This window comes from Semicossyphus pulcher, unplaced genomic scaffold, assembly GCF_022749685.1.
Source record: "Semicossyphus pulcher isolate SPU_LCO1_2020_fin unplaced genomic scaffold, fSemPul1.0.p SCAF_21, whole genome shotgun sequence".
In the NCBI taxonomy this organism is placed as follows: Eukaryota; Metazoa; Chordata; class Actinopteri; order Labriformes; family Labridae; genus Semicossyphus; species Semicossyphus pulcher.
The window spans coordinates 1,086,436-1,104,019 of record NW_027211695.1 but is presented as its reverse complement, the minus strand read 5'-3'; the positions used below and the strand labels follow the sequence as shown (position 1 = coordinate 1,104,019).

Genomic DNA, 17,584 nt, shown 5'->3' with positions numbered 1-17,584 from the left:
GTCGGGTTCATTCAAAGGCACACATAAACATGTGTTTAACCTGAATTTTAAAATGTCTACATTTAGAGCACATCTTATCTCTAATGGAAGTTTGTACTAATACTGTATATTTATTTTCTATATATTTTTAAGTTAAATTCAGATTTTAAGAAACTAGTTCTGTATAGTACAGGAAAGGATAAACAGCTAAAGTGATCAAAGTTGAACCTCTTTTACAGGAGATCCCCTGGATGTTTAAATACTAAAGGTAAAGGTAAGTTAAAGAAGTTAAGGCATGATTTTATAAAGGCCGACTTAAAATAGACCAAATTAAACGAAACGGTCTTTAAAATGTAAATTCCTTAGGAGACTAACCGCTTCCGGGTTAAGGTATACGTTTACGATTATTCGCCCTGCTCTTTTACTCGCAGGTGTTGTTTCTTGTTTCAAATTGCAGTTTGCTTTTTCAACAAGCTTCAACAGACGAACTTCGTACTTAAAGGGGGCGAAAGTCTGGGTAGTAACAGCTGGCTCTAAATGCTGCCGGTGTCATGAGATGAGCGGATACAGCCTGAGGTGAACTCTGCCTGCAAGACTGAGCACAGGGACGAGGTAACATGGTCAACCAGCAGGCACTTTCTGTGGCAAAACGGAAACATTACTCAATTTGGAGAGCGAAAGGAGGTTTCAGTAGTTCTAAGCGAAACAAGGGTGGGCTTCGAAGTCATTATAAGGACACACTATTTGTTTATTGATGACTAAAAGGAGTGTATGGCAGCGGTGGGATTCGAACCCACGCCCCCGAAGAGACTGGAGCCTTAATCCAGCGCCTTAGACCGCTCGGCCACGCTACCACAGGTGCTCCACATGATAGCAAATTCTGAATATAAATATCATATCAATACTAGAACTTGGGGTTCATATTGTTTATTGGTTTGTACTTTTAACAAATACTGACAGGAGAAGCTTCTTGAAGAAATTAAAAAAGAGAGGAGTGGCTTAAGTATATTAAAATGCTAAATTCTTATAATCAGTGCACTCAGCTGTTAAAATTCACTGTAAACTGAACATTTCCACTGATGGTGAAGTAAGACAAGGTGACCGTTTGAATCACTGCTGCTCCTTATTGAGGTTTTCTGTAACTGTCACATTTACATTAAGCACTGTCAAAGTCCATTCTGTGTTCTGTTGATTTCTCTTTTGGTCTTTTTACCTTTCCTGCACCTTTTTATTTGTCTCTATCTGTTCTTTTTTGTCACAGTGTCAGCAGGTTCTTAGATCAGAATAATATTATTATAATGTACAATAGTTAGCTGTACAGAAATAACCGGCAGTAGAATGCTGCAATTGAAGAATTAGCCTGTACTATTAAATATACAGCTCTAAATCTAAACACCCACAAGCTGCAGTTCCTCTGGTGTCCACTTGAGGCTGCCTCCAGCAGTGAGTCAGTCCCCATAGAGCCCCATGTTAAACTTTACAGCAGAAATAAACATGTTTACAGCCTGGTACAAAAAACAGTTTGGGTCTCTATAGCTCATTTCTCTCTTCATGACAACTGTACGGGGAGAAACTTTATACAGCTCACCTGTTTACATTATATTAAGGCTTAAAGTGATGCAGCATTAGGGGCGTGGCCTCTTTGAGTGACAGCTGGGAGCTGCTAGCTGTCTGCTAGGTGTCCCCTCAGCTAACTCAGTCAAAAACCAAAAACCGAAAACCAAGATGGCTGCGGGCAAATGCCGAACTCAACGTTCTTTATAGGGCTATCGATAAACCAGTGGGTGACGTCGTGGTGGCCACGTCCATTTTTTATACCGTCTGTGGAAACTCCAAGTTGTTCAACTTTAATTTCTGTTCTTAGATTATGCTAATGCTAACAATAATAGGAAATTAGGAGGCATATCTAAATGGTTAATGAGGACGTTCCTTTTGTAGCAAAACAACAGCACATGTAGCAGAGTCTCTTCACCTGAGAGGCTTCAGGTGTGCTCACTCCTGACAGCTCCACCTGTTTCATCTGCATGTGATCACACTGTGTGCTGAATGGGTCATAAACAGGAGTCGTTATACAGCTACAGATCACACGCTCATACCAGGTGGAAGTGTGTGTGTGTGTGTGTGTGTGTGTGTGTGTGTGTGTGTGTGATCACCATGTGCTTCATTCATGTAAACAGTCCTGTTAAACGCTTCGAGCCGCTTCATGTTGACTTTAACACGCTCATGAATCTGTTTGATCAGCTGCTGTGTGTGTGTGTGTGTGTGTGTGTGTGCGCTCTGCAGTGGCTGATGATGTTGGTGGATGAGTCACCCAGTCTTCACCACGTGACTCCATGAATCACTGCACCTCTCCTCCACGGGCAGAGCTGCAACCATCACCCACTCCGCCCCTCGCTCACCTCCTCCCTCACCCCTTCCTTTTACCTTTTCCTCCCCCTTTCATCTGGTTCTCTCTCTCCCTCTCTCTTTTTTATTTTTACCCACAGCCTCTCATCTGATTCTATTTGCGTGCAGCTTTAATCTAATTTTAACCTCTCTGTTTGGTGTATTATTCGGTGTCTCTTCATCACGTCTCCTCGCTCCAACTCGCCTCCAGAACTTTTCTCGGAGCGTGACACGAACATGCCTCTGCTGTTTGCGCTGTGTGTGGGTGTTTCAGCGTTCCCCTGCAGCCCACAGTCCTCCTCTCCTCTCTGATGATGATGAAGGCTCTGAACTCCAACACCCCCTCCTTAAACAGCACGACGTATCAAAGCAGCCTGATCCTGCTCTCTGTTCCCGCCCACCTTTGATTCTGTTCTACATGAAAGGATCAGGGGGGATTATCATCATTAACTCCTGCAGATTAAATCTGTTCATCGTGATTCATTCATCAGCAGAGGAACGTATCGGCCTCAGTCTGCTGTTTAACTCAAGCAAATGATGAAGCATGTTCTCCCCTGGAGTTTGTTACATCTGTACCTGTACTAACACAGAGGTGCATGAGATGTGTGTGCTGCTCACAGCTTTAATCATTATTGATCCTCACAGGGGGATCAAAGCGTCACAGCCGGCCACTGTAAGAGAGATACAGCAAATATAATCAATAACATATAAGAAGTGCTGCATCAGAGTTTGTACATGTCAGAGAAGCAGTCAGTGTTTGCACATTAGTGCAGTATTAATCTATCAGGATTATTTGTAGCTTTATGTTTATGTTATGACGAGGAGATAATGCACATGAATCTTTTCTGCAGTCCGTCTGATCTTTGACATTATAACTTGAATCAGTCGATAACACCTCCACCTCGTCCGGGACGCTGATGTCACAGTTCTGTTCAATCTGTTGAAAGTGTGAATGCAAACTGCTTTAATGTGTTCTGCATGTACGGAAGCCCTAAGAGGCCATGCATACCTTTTATCTGCTCAGTTTTCCCATGATAACGAGTCATTTCTGTCGTTTTCTCCAGATCTCGAGTTATTTATCTCGTTATCTCGAGATAACAAAGCTGCAGCACCATGACGTCAGATGATCATAACTCGTATCTCCTGAAAACAAACAGGCTTAACTGACCTCATCAGTGTGGGCGATGGCAGCACGGCGTGTCCCTGTAACATCACAGTGAGCAGCCTGTTTTCTAGATTAAAAATACAGTAAATAAAATGTATGGATGCATGTCTGCTTTGGGCGTCCGTACAATTCAAACCCAATAACAGGTTTAACTTTAAAGCCGTTTAATAAGCTTAAAGGACAAAACTGTAAAAAAAAATGTATATATTTTTTAAGAAGCTTACTGTTATGTACCAGTGACCATGAATTACATAGTAAGAAGGCTGTTGTGGATCAGGATTTCCAGAGGCTTTGATGATCTATATTTGGAGTTCCTCAAGGCAGCGTCCTAGGGCCTCTCTGATTTCACTTTCCCGGGTTGTTTGTCATCTTTTATTTTGTCTCTCAGCGTTTTTGTCTGGTGTTTTATTGTGTTCGATTTTTAGTATACGAGTTATGATCATCTGATGTTACAGTGGTGCAGCTTTGTTTTCGCCACATAACGAGATAAATGAGTTGAAATCTCAAGAAAACAACTGACATTGCTCGTTATCACGGGAAAACAGAGTAAATAAAATGTATAGATGCATGTCCGCTTCGGGCTCCCGTATGAATGAAATAAATTCTGCATCGTCTTGAATTTGAGGAACTTTGAATGAATATGTTTTTTTAAAGAACAAATCTTGTTTTAGTTTTTTGTTTTAGATGTTTTCAGCGTGTGTCCGGAGACAAACGACTCAAACCTTTAGAGGAAATTAAAGGTATAATATAAAACGTGCACTGTGTTACTCTGTTGCTTCAGGTTTCTCTCAGTGTGGTGTGCTCCTGAAACACTTAAATAAAGTTCTCTGTGTCACAATGAAGCGTTTGGTAGTAAAAATATTCGACTTTATTCGTTTCTTTCTGTGTAGCAAAAGTAGTCATTGACATGCGCATATTTACATCCAGCAAACGCATGTTTATTACGATGGTTACAACAAGTACATGTACAGACACAGCTCGCCGCACACTCCAACAATGAGTAAAGGTACACCGACGTCTTCGTTTCTGTCGCTTTAGGTTTTTTTTATACTTTTTTCATTGATGCTCGTAAAGAAGTTTTAGATGCAAATATACATAAACGTGCAGACTGACCCCTCTGCTCCGCCGCAGCTCCCTCAGCGCATACAAAACAACAAACTAGTAAAAATACAAAAACTCTCCACGTTTGTTTCAGCGATGGCCTCGTGTCCACTCTTAAATATGAGATTGTCACTTCTGTTCGGCTCTCTCAGATGGCCACGAAGGTCGAAGTACAGAAGAACCAAAGATCTGCTCTCGTTCCCCGTGTCGTGTTGAGAAAGGTCAAAGAAAGAGTTATTGATCACTGATTATCAGCAGCTTTAAAGAAAGAAAGAAATCAGCAGGACTTCCCTTTTTTGCACATAAAAAACGTTACAATCATTTTTAGCGTCCGATGCTCGCAGTGAAAAAACCCTCGGTGAGTGATTAAAGGTAAACTTCCCTCGTGCTTCAGATCTCATGGATGTCACAGCGACAGGATGTAAGGCAGCAGACTCCTGCTCAGATTCACACCTTTCAAATGTATGAACCATGTTTGTGCGACATTCAAAGGAAGAGAATAAAAATAAACTCTGAGCTGACGATGAATGAAAGAAACACTGAGCGGCTCGTTAGGCCGAAGGGAACGTTGGGATTTAGTGGCACTTTAAGGAAACATGACGGACGTTTGGAGGACAAGGCTGCTCAATTTCTACAACGCTCGGACTCAGACTGAGCGTGGAGCTCAGTCCTCCACTGTGCGTGAGTCAAGGGGAAATAATGCAACACGTTCTCGTGTCGATGTGCACCAACCGTCAGATCAGAACAGCTTCAGGTCGTCTGCAAAAGGGATGAACACAGCTCGTCTCCGCCGTAGCCTCGGTGGGCGTACGCTGACATTTAGGGCTCTTTTAGATCACTGATTGTGCACATCCTGGTGAACCTCTCACGTGTGCTGCTGTTTGTCTAAGATCTTAACTTAAGATGAGAGAAGGATTCAGACAACGTCTCCGACCAGAGCTAAATTATTGTCAGATCATAGCTGCTTCTAGGATCACATCCCTGCCAGTCTGTCTGTTTGTTCCTCCTGCATGCAACCAAAGCCTGCTGACACGTGATTGGTCAGTACGACTCGGACTACAAACAAAAACCTTCCAAAGATAAAACTCTCAGATTCGGCACGTGCAGATATGTGTTTATAAATTCAGTCCGAGCTGAAGTTGCCGTTCTTGTTCTGCAAAGCAACAGTTTAGAACCATGTACATCGACCTGCGTGTCGGCCGTGACGGAGTGCATGTAAACGCGTGCTTGTTGCCCCGATGGTCCCCTCATCACGGTTACAAAGACATTCAAAGACAGGAAGTGGTGACAGCACCACCTTTCCTCCAGTCTGACTTATTATTAAATGAAATCATATATTTCAAATGTGTAAACTCGAGTGTTCAGGAGGAGCTGGAGCCTGAATCTGACACAAACAGCACGTTTGGTCTCCTCGTGTGGTTTAACGGAGCAGCCGTGTCCTTTCAAACGTTCAGTCAGAGCCCAGCTCTCCTGCACCGCTGCGTCCTCTGAAGGCGTCAGCTGTAAGAGAATGCCATATAGACTTTGGCCAGGGTTTGGCACCATAGCAACAAGGTAATTGAAGTTATGCAAAAGGATGAGTCATCGGGCCATTATAGCAGAGAGAGAGAGAGAGAGAGAGAGAGAGAGCTCCACAGCTGCTCAGGAAACATGCTGTTTGGATGTTTCACTATGAAGAGCTCTGGATGCATGTGAGGCGTCACATCATGACAGCACAAATCAAACCAAATGATTCATTCACATCAACATCATTTTAAAGGACGAGAGAGCGAGTGAGTTCTCAGAGTGTGTGTGATGTTTGATCTCGTGACAGTCGTTCAGTTTTACACGACACGGCCAAAAGTCTGCGGACGCCCTGCAGTCTGCGGCCCTTTGCTCCAGCACACGACGACGTTTCAGCCAACAGTGAGACTGTTTGGTCCCTTTCCTGTTTCAACATGAGAGTGGAAGAAAAAGACTGTGTATAAGAAGAGGGCGAAGCCGCCGTGACGTCACCCATCAGCCTGTGAAGCCATTTAAAGCATTCAGGATGCCGCCATCTTGTTTTTTTGGAGCCAGAAGTGACCATATTTGGACGAGAGGGTGGAGCTGGAGAGGAGTGACGGGTTAGCGAACACTGAGCTGTGGCTAGCTAAAGACGGCTGTAAACTAAATTTTGGAACTTTAAAAATAAACTTTAGACTTCCCAAACACTGAACAAGAAGTCGCCATGGTAGCGACCTGTCAATCACAGGTAGCCCCGCCCTATACCCTCCCCTCTTCCTGGTCTGTGTGACTCTAAACGGGAGCATCAGTGACTAAATGAACATCATGCTGTGTTGAAGAAGACTTGAGACTAGAGACTGAGACCATAAACTCATTAGGAACGTGTTTACTGAGGACCATTTTCTCATAGACTTCTATAGGCTCAGACTCCTTTCTGCCCCCTGCTGGCCATTAGAAAGAATGCAAGTTTAAGGCACTTCTCCATCGGCTCCACTCTTCAGACCACATCTTATACACAGTCTGCTTCAACCTTCAGCTCTGAACTGAACCGTCATGTGTTTGTGGCGTCCGCAGACTTCTCGCCACGTCGTGTCTCTGAAAGATCGCGTGTCTGAAATATGTTCAAACTTCCTGCCTGAGATAATTGCACCAACGCTCTTTTTTGGCAGCCATCAAATATTTCCCATAATCCATCACTGCCTACGACTCATCCGACTCTTACAGAGATTTCTTAAAGGTACAGCGTGTTCAAGCGTCCTCCTCTGTTGGCATTTAAAAACGTCCACATGGAGAATGTTGTCGTGTCGGGCGTTTGGATGAAGAGTTCGAGCGTGATACTCATCTTTGCTGCATCACGCTGTCCAACATTCATCCTGTTTCCCTCCTCCTCCACAGCAGAGGAGGAGGAGGAGGAGTGTAGATGTGACTCTTTGCTTTCATTTTCCCACCAAAGTCCAGTTTTTTATCCAGAAAGTCCTCTGAATGTCCGTTTTAAAACACAGCCAGTGAACATAAGAGAAGGAAACGGATATTTGAAAGAAAACCAGCAAAATAAATCATAAAGAAAAACTCTTTCCTGATCATTTTCCCTCTCTGTCATCTCGTCCTCCTCTGATCCGTCTCTCAGTCCGACTTCTGCGGCCTCTTCAGGAGGATCTGCCGGATGTATTTCTCCAGCTCGTCGCGGCTGCTCTCCGCTTGTTTTCCTGCCTCGTAATAATCTTCGTTTCTCGTCGCTGCAGCTGCCGGAGCAGAGAAGTAAAACTGCTTCTTCTGCGGGGGCATCGCAGGGACCCTTAACGGCTGAAATGTCCGGGGGTACAGGGGGAGGGGGTAACTGGGGTAGTAAGGCTTCTGCTGGAGGCCTGCAGGGGGGTTTCTGAGCCGCGGTTGGACCCAGCTGTGGTAGCGGCGTTTGGGCGGGAAAGTGTAGGGGTCGTTCAGGGTGTTTCCCCGGGGGAGGGCGGGCTTGGGGAGGTAGTATCGGGGTTTTGGTCGGGGGGGTGGAGGGAAGTAGATGGGGTAGTAGTCGGGGTAGGGCTTCCTCTGGTAGTAGGAGGGGTATCTGTAGGGGTAAAAGGGGTATCCAGTCTGAACAGGCTTGGGCGATTTGAACCAGACTTCCTGTTTCGGCCTCTGAGGTTTGGCCCAAAGATTCTGATTGGCTCGCAGAGGTTTGTTCCACAGATCCGGCGATTTCATCGGCGTTTTCTCCTGGAACCACGTTTTCAGGAGATTGACAGCTGGAGACGGTTGCTTAGAGACGGGAAAGTTATTCTGATTGGCCGGCGAGGAAGACAAACCTTTGGTGGAGGAGAAGGAGGAAGAGAGCGGGGTCAGAGGTCGCTGCCAACGGGACGCGGTATCTGGCGGGACGTCCTTCTTCTTCTTCTTCTCCACGTCGCTGATGATGTCGACCACGTCGTCTGCCGGGAGGTGGAGCTTGCTGGAGATCTCGATGAGCTTGTCGATGGTTTGAGGGTCGAGGTCTTCCTCCTCCGTCGCCTCCTGCTCCTCGTCGGAGCGTTTGTCCTCGGCGGCGTTGGACAGAGACGAGCTGTACTTCCTGTTCCCGTTGTTCTGCTTCACCATGTAGCGCAGCAGCATGTCGGAGGCGATGTCTGCCAGCTTCTCCTCCTCCATCTTGGCTCGCTGGGCCTCGGCCGCCTGCCTCCTCATCTCCTCCTGCTCTGCTTTAGCGCGAGCCTCCTCCTCCTCGGGACTCAACACTTCCTCCTCCTCCTCCTCCTCCTCCTCCTCTGGTTCCTCCTCCTCGGTCGCCTCCTGCTCTGCTGGAAGCTGCGGCTGAATTTCGTTACCTCCGACACGATTACTCTCCTCAAAGTCGTCCATGAAGTTTCCTCCTCTGAACATGGGGAAGTTGACTCCCTTCTGCGTCTCCTCCTGCCACTTCAGCTTCTTCTTGCTCATGGCGATGTCACTTCCTTTGACGGGTATGACCTCGTTGTAGCTGCTCCACCCTCGGCTCTCTCTCTGGTTCTGCTCTCCCTCCCTCTTGGTGGCCGTGTTCAAACTAGGGAACTCCTTCATCATGGTCTCCAGGCTCTTCAGCTCCTCGGGGCTGAGCTGCTCCTCCTCCTCCTCGTTGTTGGCTTGTTCAGGAGGAGAGTTTGCTCCCTGCTTCTCGTTCTCTCCTCCTCCGTCTGGACTTTGGGGCTGTGGCTCTGCTTGGACCTGCACCGTCTGGCTCGTTGTCCGACTGGTCACCTTCTCTGTCATCTTCTCCTCCTCCTCCTGAGCTCTCCTCCTCTCCTCTTCCTCCTCTCGCTGTCTCTCCTTCCCCTGCGCGGCCATCAGCATCTCCAGCTCCTGTCGTCCATCTCTGTCTCTGTCCGCTCCCTCCATCGTTCTCACTTCTCTGTTTGCCTCTTCTTTCTCCTCCATCCCTCCCTCCTCTTCCTCCCTCCTCCTCCCTGCGTCGGAGCGGTTCAGCGCCTCCAGTAAAACCGCTGCGAGTGTTTTTGGATCCACATCTTTGAACAGCTCCTCCTCCTCCTCCTCTGGCTCTTCTTTCTTTAATGATCGTCTCTCCTCTTCCTTTCGCTCCTCACTTCCAGACACAGCCAGCACGGGAAGAGAATCTCTGGGGGGGTTGACGCCCCCCTCAGGGGCGTTTATTGGGGTGGGGGAGGACGGATGGAGGAGGGAGGCCCCCGTCAGGAGGAGGAGCAGGGTAAGGGCACTTGAGGCATGGTGGTACCCGGTCATGGCCGCTCAGATCACGGCCTGATGGTCAGAAAAGTCTGGAGGAGAGAAAAACACAGAAAACACGTCTTCAGTTTCGAGAAGTTTTCCAACAAAATCACAGTTATCTTAGAAACGTTGTCCTCGTGAGATTCAGCTGCTCGAGATGCTCCTGCTCTCTGCAGGACCGAACCACTATGACCACACCTGTCACAAGTCTGTCACTTACTTTAACCACAGCTGAGTTTATAGGCAGAGAAGATGTGCAGAACAAAACATTCACATTGAACGAGCTGCGAGCGGAGCATCAATAAATATTCAAACCAGTTAATCGATCATTTGTTGCAGCTCCACATCAGATGTGTTCGGCCAATAGAGAGCTGGAACATGTGCACATATGAGCATATCTGCAGTTCTGCAGCAGTCAGCAGCACTGCATCATGAACGCTGTTTTGTTCCTCAGCACCAAGGACAGCTCCTGGTGCTGGGGCTGGGGGGGGGGCTCTGTCTGTGGTGCTGAAATCTTCACCACAACATCCCCAAAGTGCAACAAGTGCAGTGACTGTTGAGTCTCAGGCATCAGAACACACGCCCACGGACGTGTCACTGAGTGGTCTGAAAGGTTAACATGGCTGCTCTTCTTCTGTGGTGCTGCATGGCACCACGCCACAGTGTGCTGCAGTCACTCTCACAGGACACTGAGACAAATATCTGCAGGAATTTTGTGTTTTTTTAGCGTCAAAAATCCTCTTTTACTAACAAGCAAGAAAAATCTGCCACAGAGTGAAAATGAAACCACCTGTTTCACATGTTCAGAAATCATTTGTGATTTAAAGCAAAGTTCTGGATCAGTGAATCTGTGAAAGTTTGTTTATGATGGAAACGTGTTTACATCTCTGCAAAACACGAGATTAGTGTTTGAGGCGCGCGCATGTTCCGCAGCTGCAGCGGAGGTGGCGGGATTGCAGAGGATGATGATGCGTGATGTGCAAACACGCAGCGAGATAAACAGCACCAACATGACTGATCTCATCCCGCACAGTTAAACCAAACACAGCAGCTGGATGACATCTGATTATCTCCATCAGGCCTGAGCGGGTCAGACCGCACAGCACAGCGGATTAATCATCTGAGAGGCAACAAGCAAGAACAAAACCACCTCCAGAAGCCCACACAAACATGGACGTCAGTGTGTGTCTGTGTGTGTGTGTGTGTGTGTGTGCGTGTGCAGACACCCAGGCACGACAAAGACCCTGTATTGTCTCTGTGGAATAACAGCCTCTCTGCTCTGAGCATCACCGAACCTTTAAATTAACCTCATTTACATTCTGGTTATTTTTGGCAGAGCGAGTCATGGTGATGGTGGAGATGACGGTGACTGTGATGAAGATGATGATGGTGATGGGGAGAAGGAGGGGAGGACAATACAGCCACCTCTGTGTGACCACAAACAAAGAAAAACGCTCCATTCAGCTTCACAGCAACATAATGCCAAACCTCATTTAAAAAACGCTCATTTTTAGATTAACTGCTTAAATTGATCTTTATAATCAGTCACATTTACTCTGTGTGATTATCCATGTGTGTTAAAGGAATGTAAATGTTCTCTGGTTAATGATCAAACCTGCTCCTCACACACCAACAGAGAAAACTGACATTTTCTGCACAACAAAAACATTAAACTTCTTTAAAGAAATTGAACCATCATCCTCTCCCGGCAGAGCAGATAAAGTCCATCCAGATAAGTTGAGACTTACTTGCGGCTCAGAGGCAGCAGCGGGGGGATTCCAGCCTCCCCTCCTCTCGCGCGTCACTCTCTCAGCTGCTGGAGGTCCCGCTGTCACGCACAGACCCCGCTGCGTGCGCTGATGTTGTTGTTGTTGTTTAAGTTGTTGTTTTTCCTCCTATATTGTTGTTGCTGTTTGTTTGTGAGCTTCGGTCTCCTCTCCCGGGACTTCGCTCCTCGTTCTCCTGTTTTCAGGACCACGGACAGCGGCTGCAGCTCTTATACCTCCGCCCTCCAGGCCCACGTGACTCCTGCGTCAAGAGGCCCCCCATTGACGTCACCAGACTGGGTTTCATTCATAAGATTTTTCAGCAAACACACACACACACACACATACACGCGCGCGCGCGCACACACGCCCCTCCCTCCTAAACCCATCAATTAGCCGGAGCTGCTGAATGAACAGAAGCTGCTGAATGAATCCGCAGTTTGTGAAGCAAACTCTCCTCAGTCACGTGTTTTATACATGAGCTGTGATACAGATATAAGAGCACGCAGCTCCTCATGTGTTCACATATCACACAGAACACAAGCAGCTCATTGAAACATACAGATTCACAGTTTATATACTCAAAGCTCAAGTAAGACCAGACAAAACTGACACGTGACCTGATAAATACGTACAGTTTTATTATATGTTAATTTCCTCACTTAACTAAAAAATGTTGAAGATACAATCTCGAATATTTCTGTTTCATGCTCTTGAACGCCACCCACTGGCGATAATCGGTAATTGCGGGTCCACGGTCGGCTCCGGTTGTAACTCTTGATTTTCCTGGCTGACGGTCGCTTTCCTTTTCAGACTGTTTGCTTCATCTGAGCGTCGAGTTTGTTTCTTCTTCTTTGGATTTTCACTTCTTGTTGAAGTTGTATCTGTAGTCATCCATCTTTTCTTTGTTTGTTCAGCCATAGTAGATTACTGTTTACTCGCAACACTTGCAGAGAGCGGAGAAGCAGCCGCTTAGCTCCGCCTACCCTCTCTGGCAGACCAACCACTGCTGGATGATGGAAAACACGTCACTAACTGGGCGCCGCCACAGACACCCAGCCCATAATAACACTATATACTGCAGATGAAAGGCTTTCATCAGTGGGCCATAGGCTTAGTCATTGTGTTACCTCATTCAGAGATAGATGGAGACGTAACAGACATTTATTTACATGAAAATGTTCGAGATTATTAATTAACTCAAAAACTCTGCCGTCCTCTAGTGGCCGTAGTTAGTATTACTAGGGGAAGGGAAGAAGTCAGGTGACGTATCGTTGAAGGAAACTAATACAGGTTGTTGGTGGTTGCGGTCAGGTGCAGGTTAGTGTCCGCTTGTATGTAATTAAGATAATTAAAAGATTATCACCTTTTCTAAGCCAACACTGTAGCTGCAGTTCCTCTGGTGTCCACTTGAGGCTGTCTCCAGCAGTGAGTCAGTCCCCATAGAGCCCCATGTTAAACTTTACAGCAGAAATAAACATGTTTACAGCCTGGTACAAAAAACAGTTTGGGTCTCTATAGCTCATTTCTCTCTTCATGACAACTGTACGGGGAGAATCTTTATACAGCTCACCTGTTTACATTATATTAAGGCTTAAAGTGATGCAGCATTAGGGGCGTGGCCTCTTTGAGTGACAGCTGGGAGCTGCTAGCTGTCTGCTAGGTGTCCCCTCAGCTAACTCAGTCACTGAACGTAACCTCTGGGCCGTGTTTGTTCTGTTGGAGCCTGTTGGAGATTTGTTCATGTAAACATCAGACTGTAGTTTAGTTTCTCACACGACAGCAGACACAGTAATGAAACATGAGGAACACACGGGATAGTTTAGCTTAAAATGCTTTATTTCTTTATAAAAGTACATTCACACATTGAGTCCCTTTAGCCGCTGCCTGCAGAACACTTCACTGATTCTCTGCTCTCCGACACCAGAGGGCCCGTTCACAGCCGCCAGCCGCACGCTTCGGACGTCTCTCTCTTTAATGCAACTAAAAAAAGCTCTTAAATCTATAATCATAATATTCATTTCATTAAAAGAAGTTATCGATGAGCAAAACCATTACCAAACAGATTATTAGAGGAGCTGATTGAGCAAAGACAGAGATCAAGAAGAATAACATTATTAAATACACTAAAGAAGTCAGAGGTCAGAGGTCGACAGGAACAAGTGTGAGATCATAAAATAAAGACACGTTTCTCTGAATATTAAATCAGTTCATGCACCAACAATCTGACGTCTTTGCAGCAGTGTCCAGCAGATCGCTCCTCCACACGCCGACACGGTTCATCATTCAACACCATAGACCGCCAATCAACAAGGCCACGCCCCTTTTTGGGAGTCGCAATCTTTCACACGAGCTTAAACAATCGTTGAATCATTGTGCTCCATAAGAAACTAATGACTGAGGCGTTAGCGCTGAGCTTTGAGGCACAAAGATACGTATTCACTCACATGAGGCGACGCTTACTGATCGACTTTTATTATGAAGGTGCTGTGAGAGCTCAGGTTCAGGCAAGGTCACAAGATAATTATCAGACAATAATCAATCAAATAAATAAATCTATAGGATCTTTACGTTTCTATCCCCAAAAAGGGGCGTGGCCATGAGGTGTTTTGCAGTACCTGTATGTGCCAGTGTGTATAAAATAGTCAGGTCACACGTTGAGCCCTTTCTCTAAGAACACAGACGATCGTTCACAGTTCAGCAGAGGACACCGAGCAGCAGCCGCTCATCTGAGGACGCTGCAGTAACAGTCTCACGCTCACCTACGAGCTCTCCGTCCGATCAGCAGGTCACATGGAGAACATTCCTGTCAGACGACCTGAGGGAGGTTCATCAAACAGCCACGCGTCGGCTTCCACGATTAAAGAAGTGGAGTGGTGTTTATTTTCTATGAAGCACAGCGCTCTGAAGCCAACACAAACAGATGTTACTGAGATTTAATGACAACAAACAGGTGCTGAAATAACTACAGCAGGATGCAGGTTTGTACAAAGGCTGAGCTCATGCTGTGGCAGGACAAGAACACGACTTTAAAATGCTCGTTTATTGAATGGGGTTTGGTTTGAACATATGGGATGTAAAGTCAGGAGAATCTTAGAGTCTGTGTTAGTGACGTGGAAGCTTGGACAAAGCCTCTATGATCCGTCTGATTATACTCGGATGTGGGGATGCACCATATTGGACTTTTGCCGATATCCGACATGTCGATATTTTCCAACCCTTTTTACCGATTTGGATACCGATATATTCGGCACATGTTTTTTTCCCACCTAACTGCAGAGAACATCAAGTCTCCCCTGTAGCGGAGTTGATATCACGCCTGCTCTTACTGTAGAGGCCCAAAACTGCCACACTGCAGACATCTTGATAGAAGAGCTGTTGTACAAAAGGTCACGTGTCTGATCACTCACATTTCTGAGCGCACCTGAATGCAGCATCCCCCCAAACACGGCAGTGAGGGAGACATGCCCGGACTTGTTTACTGCAGCGACTACGGAGACATCAGTGATCGCTGACGGACTCTTTTCATCGTGTGTGTGTCCATGAAGATGTGAGTTAGTTTGCTCTGATGTTTATGTTTCTCTCTGTTAGCGTCGGCTTTGGCTGCGAGTGTATGTTCGGTGTGTTTGATGTTTGATGAGCTAACTGTGAGCTAGTTAAGAGCTAGTCTTTATTTGTATATTGTTGAGAACTTTGTGCAGACACACTCGAGCCGAGTTAATGTCGTAGCATCACGTCAAGCTTTATCGGGACTCCTCGAGAGCTTAGTCAGAATTAAAGCGCTGTTTTATTCGGCGGAGAATATCGGCAGAAAAATGAGATATCTGCTGATGATGTCATTTTCAAGCCATAATATGCAGATACTGATAACGTGCCGATAATATCGTGCATCCCTACTCTGATCAAAACACAGTCAGACTGAAGGCAGGTGATCTCAGCCTGTTGCTCTGAGCTGAAGGAACAAACCGAACCCACCAAGACACCTGAAGGATACATTCACACCTCCCCCCTCTGACGTTTAAGAAATGCACTTTAGATTAAAGACAGCGTCACCGTCCTGCACTTTCAGTGTCACTACCCTCGCAGTGGATTCTCATCCGGATCACAGACATCAGTCGTACCAGCACAACTTCACCTACGTCAGTGTGTTCATCGTCCTGTCTGCAGGCGGACAGCAGGACGCGTAGCTCATTGCATAAAACAGACCTCGTACAGTACATGAATGGCTCATATGGAAACACGTTATTCAGGCTGTGATACAAATGTCAAGTGCCTTTGGTTCATTATTTACAATCCAACACCGCTCGTCACCCAGCATGAGACAGGACGACGGTGCCTCGGTTATAAATCCTATAGAAAGAGTTCCAACATTACGTGTAGTTTAAATAAGCGTCTTAATATTCACACAGAGACGTCAGGATTAAGTAGAACATGAAGATAAAACAAACCTCCTGTAGGCTCGGCCCTCACTCCTATCGGTCACTATGCTCCTGCTCCGGGTCAGACTGATGCGACTTCCTGCGGCTCGCTTCACAACACGACCGCAACAAACGTTTGAGCTGCACTGATTCAGAGCTTTTGGTGTAAACTCAGACATTATATCAGAACTCTCGATCCAAAGATCAGTATTGCATTTGCAGCGACAGGAGAACACCCGTCACTCCCACACTCTCCGCTGAGCTCCGTCCGTGTAAGAGCAGAGAGGCTAAGCCCCGCCCACTGCAGAACACCACACACACTTAACGACAGCACAATTTATTTATGTTATTTGCCTCATTTTTGTGCACTTTTTTACCACGACGTATTAGGGCCGTTGTTAAAAAAAAATACACACGTAGCTGAAGGAGAGAAATATTCAGAGGAAAAAACTCGAAACATTCCCAAATTAAAAGTCGGAAATTTGCCAGAAAAAAGTTCTTGTGTGCAGAGAAAACTGAATCTGCTCCGACAGGGCAGAGAGGAGACACAGGTGAATGTGTGAACCACAGCCTCACGCTGATTTACGACTTTTCCTCTGAATATTTCTCGTCTCCTCCGGCTCCGTTTGCTCGTCTCCTGTGGCCCCGATACGCCGTCGTACTGCTCTGGTTTATCTCAGTGAGGACAGATCTTGCATTGTGCTGTCATCTGTGGTGTACGGCGTGTCGCTGTGGGAGGGACACAGAGCCGACAACAACCACGCTCACTACGCCTCGCAACAAAAAACTTACTGTAAGTATTTTTTAGTATTTAGGAGAACTGACGTACGGATGCAGAGAATAAAGCTGCATCAAAGCAACAAACAGGAGGAGAGTCTGAGAGCAGACACAGCAACAGCTTTGATTGTATCTGCACACAGTGTGTTATTGTCCTTGTTATTGATCGTCGTGTTCCTGACCAATAAGAATGAAGGCCGACGCTACAAACAGGATGTTATAAACACAGACTTTTACTTTGAAAATCTATAATTTTGATTATCATGAAATCTAAAGATCAGACCCGAACAAACAATCATTAAATCATATCTTAAATATTGTGTGTGTATCACAGTCTGACATGGATTAATCCGCCGCTGAAAGTAGTCCCAGACAAACGCACCTTTACGAGTCCTTCTTTAAAAATCAGACTGTTTATTTTATTTGCTCTTTGTAATGTTTGTGGGCGTCCAGAGACGGAGCGACGCTGTCAGTGTTCGTCTCTTCATCGTTTTTACTGAAAGTAGAAATAAATATCGAATCGCAGCAGACACACGTCACCTGACCAACCCTCACGTCTTCTCTCTGATAAGCAACGTGGACTCACCCTCTTAAAAACACACAACCCCCCCAAAACACACACACATCCCCTTTTCTCTCCCCAACTCTCACACACACACACACACACACACACACACACACACACACACACACACAGACAGAGCTAAAGGGCTTGTCAGTTTAAGGATCTTCCATTCAGAGTCTCTTCCCCATCGGTCCCCAGAGCCGCAACAACACAGCAGCAGCGCTGTGAG

General features: G+C 46.2%; 1 protein-coding gene and 1 non-coding gene across 2 annotated transcripts; both read right to left on the bottom strand.

The window, feature by feature from the left end:
- Positions 1-751: 751 nt before the first annotated feature.
- Positions 752-833, bottom strand: trnal-aag (transfer RNA leucine (anticodon AAG)). Its single transcript has one exon. It is a non-coding gene; the product is annotated as a tRNA-Leu (tRNA).
- A 3,549-nt stretch (positions 834-4,382) lies between these two features.
- Positions 4,383-11,781, bottom strand: vgf (VGF nerve growth factor inducible). Its single transcript, XM_069672689.1, has 2 exons — positions 11,578-11,781; positions 4,383-9,879 (listed from the first exon to the last, which is right to left on the bottom strand). The coding sequence occupies exon 2, from the start codon at positions 9,842-9,844 to the stop codon at positions 7,739-7,741; it is 2,106 nt and encodes a 701-aa protein (XP_069528790.1). The 5' UTR covers positions 9,845-9,879; positions 11,578-11,781; the 3' UTR covers positions 4,383-7,738.
- Between the last annotated feature and the right edge of the window lie 5,803 nt (positions 11,782-17,584).